Source organism: Priapulus caudatus, unplaced genomic scaffold (genome assembly GCF_000485595.1).
Source record: "Priapulus caudatus unplaced genomic scaffold, Priapulus_caudatus-5.0.1 Scaffold1012, whole genome shotgun sequence".
NCBI classification, from domain to species: domain Eukaryota; kingdom Metazoa; phylum Priapulida; class Priapulimorpha; order Priapulimorphida; family Priapulidae; genus Priapulus; species Priapulus caudatus.
This window is the reverse complement of record NW_014578073.1, coordinates 41,317-43,124: the sequence shown is the minus strand read 5'-3', so window position 1 is coordinate 43,124 and position 1,808 is coordinate 41,317. Positions and strand designations below refer to the sequence as shown.

General features: G+C 52.9%; 1 protein-coding gene across 1 annotated transcript in view; it reads right to left on the bottom strand.

Moving 5' to 3' along the window:
• Nucleotides 1-1,808, bottom strand: part of LOC106814951 (filamin-A-like) — a 52,782-nt gene that overhangs the window by 33,189 nt on the left and 17,785 nt on the right. The window contains 1 exon segment of the mRNA XM_014819345.1: nucleotides 1,317-1,410. Within this exon segment, the coding sequence (XP_014674831.1) occupies nucleotides 1,317-1,410 (94 nt within the window).

Genomic DNA, 1,808 nt, shown 5'->3' with positions numbered 1-1,808 from the left:
AGAAGGAAGAGGAGGATAGGGAGAAGGAAGAGGAGGATAGGGAGAAGGAAGAGGAGGATAGGGAGAAGGAAGAGGAGGATAGGGAGAAGGAAAGGGAGGATAGGGGGAAGGAAAGGGAGAAGGAGGGAGCTGTAAACTGATCAACTAGACAAACAAGTTGCATGGCTCTCACTCCCGATACTTCATGAGGGCAGTGACTCAGCGATGAATCACTGAATATCCCGGACCTCGCGCCGCTAAGTCGCTGGTATGCAGCGATCGCCCGAAATAGCTGCGGCAAGCATGCAGGCCAGGGATTGATGGCTGAATGGCTTCACTGCAGTGCTACGCGTGCGCACGTAGACACGAGGAACACACCAACAATACCCAGAAATCACATCGCTGGGAAGGAGAGGGAGGAAGAGAGGGAGGGAGAGAGAAGGAGGGAGGGAGGGAGAGAGGGAGCGAGAGAGAGAGAGAGAGAGCGAGAGAAGAGAGAGGGGAGAGAGAGGAGAGAGAGAGAGGAGAGAGAGAGAGAGAGAGAGAGAGAGAGGAAGAGAGAGAGGAGAGAGAGAGAGAGAGAGAGAGAGAGAGAGANGAGAGAAGAAGAGAGTGAGAACGATAGAGAGAGAGAGAGAGAGAGGCCAGTACTTTATTCGAGCCACGTTTTTTTCGTTTCCGTAGATTCTGGAATACGCCCTCTCCCCGTGCGATCGACCATGTTTGGCGCGGACACACACTGTGACTGTGAGCTGTCATTCTCTCTAACATCTCATCAGCAATGATCTCACGTGAGAAACATCTCACGATCATCGTAATTAGAGAGGTAGCTGAGAATACAGTGGTGCAGTCAGTTCTCTCTCTCTCTCTCTCTCNTCACTCCCTCCTCTATAGCCCCTCCCGCCACCATCACAGACGGCACCCCCCCCCCCCCACCCTCATCACATGCAGGTTGTTCGCACGTGGTGAATAGTTCTGCATGGGTGCTTGCGATGATGGCCACTGCCGTGCTACGCCCTCAGCAGCCATGACTACTGCACCAGATTCTATCCCTGATAGCAGCGAAGAAAACAATCCCCACCTTATAGTGGGGTGCGGTTAGTGAGAAACAACATTAGTCCTAACACTGGTCCTAACACGTCCCCGTTTTTCTCGTAGACCAGACCTCTATACACTCCGTGTGAGAGACTCGTAACGTTACCTGGCTTCAGCTTGGCATGAGGGAACTGTGACAGGTAAGGTAAATGTCATCATGAATGATTGCCTTACCTGGCTTCAGCTTGGCATGAGGGAACTGTGACAGGTAAGGTAAATGTCATCATGAATGATTGCCTTACCTGGCTTCAGCTTGGCATGAGGGAACTGTGACAGGTATGTCATCATTGACAGCTCATCAACCTTGGGGTTGGACACGTCTGCTGGGTCGATCAGCTACAACGAGAAACAAGTTCATCTAATTAATATAACTAACTAATAATAAACATTATCAGCCCGCCCACCTGTCCGCCCATCAGCCCGCCCACCTGTCCACCTGTCCACCCATCAGCCCGCCCACCTGTCCGCCTATCAGCCCGCCCACCTGTCCGCCCACCTGCCCACCCACCTGTCCGCCCACCTGCCCACCCACTTGCCTTCTTGCCTCCACCTGCCTAAGCGAAGAGGATGAGGAGGAGAAGGGAGAGTAGGAAGAGTAGAAGGAAGAGAAGCAGGAGGAGGAGGATAGGGAGAAAGACGAGGAGGATAGGGAGAAGGAAGAGGAGGATAAGGAAAAGGAAGAGGGAGGAGGATAGGGGGAAGGAAGAGGAGGATAGGGAGAAGGAAAGGGAGGA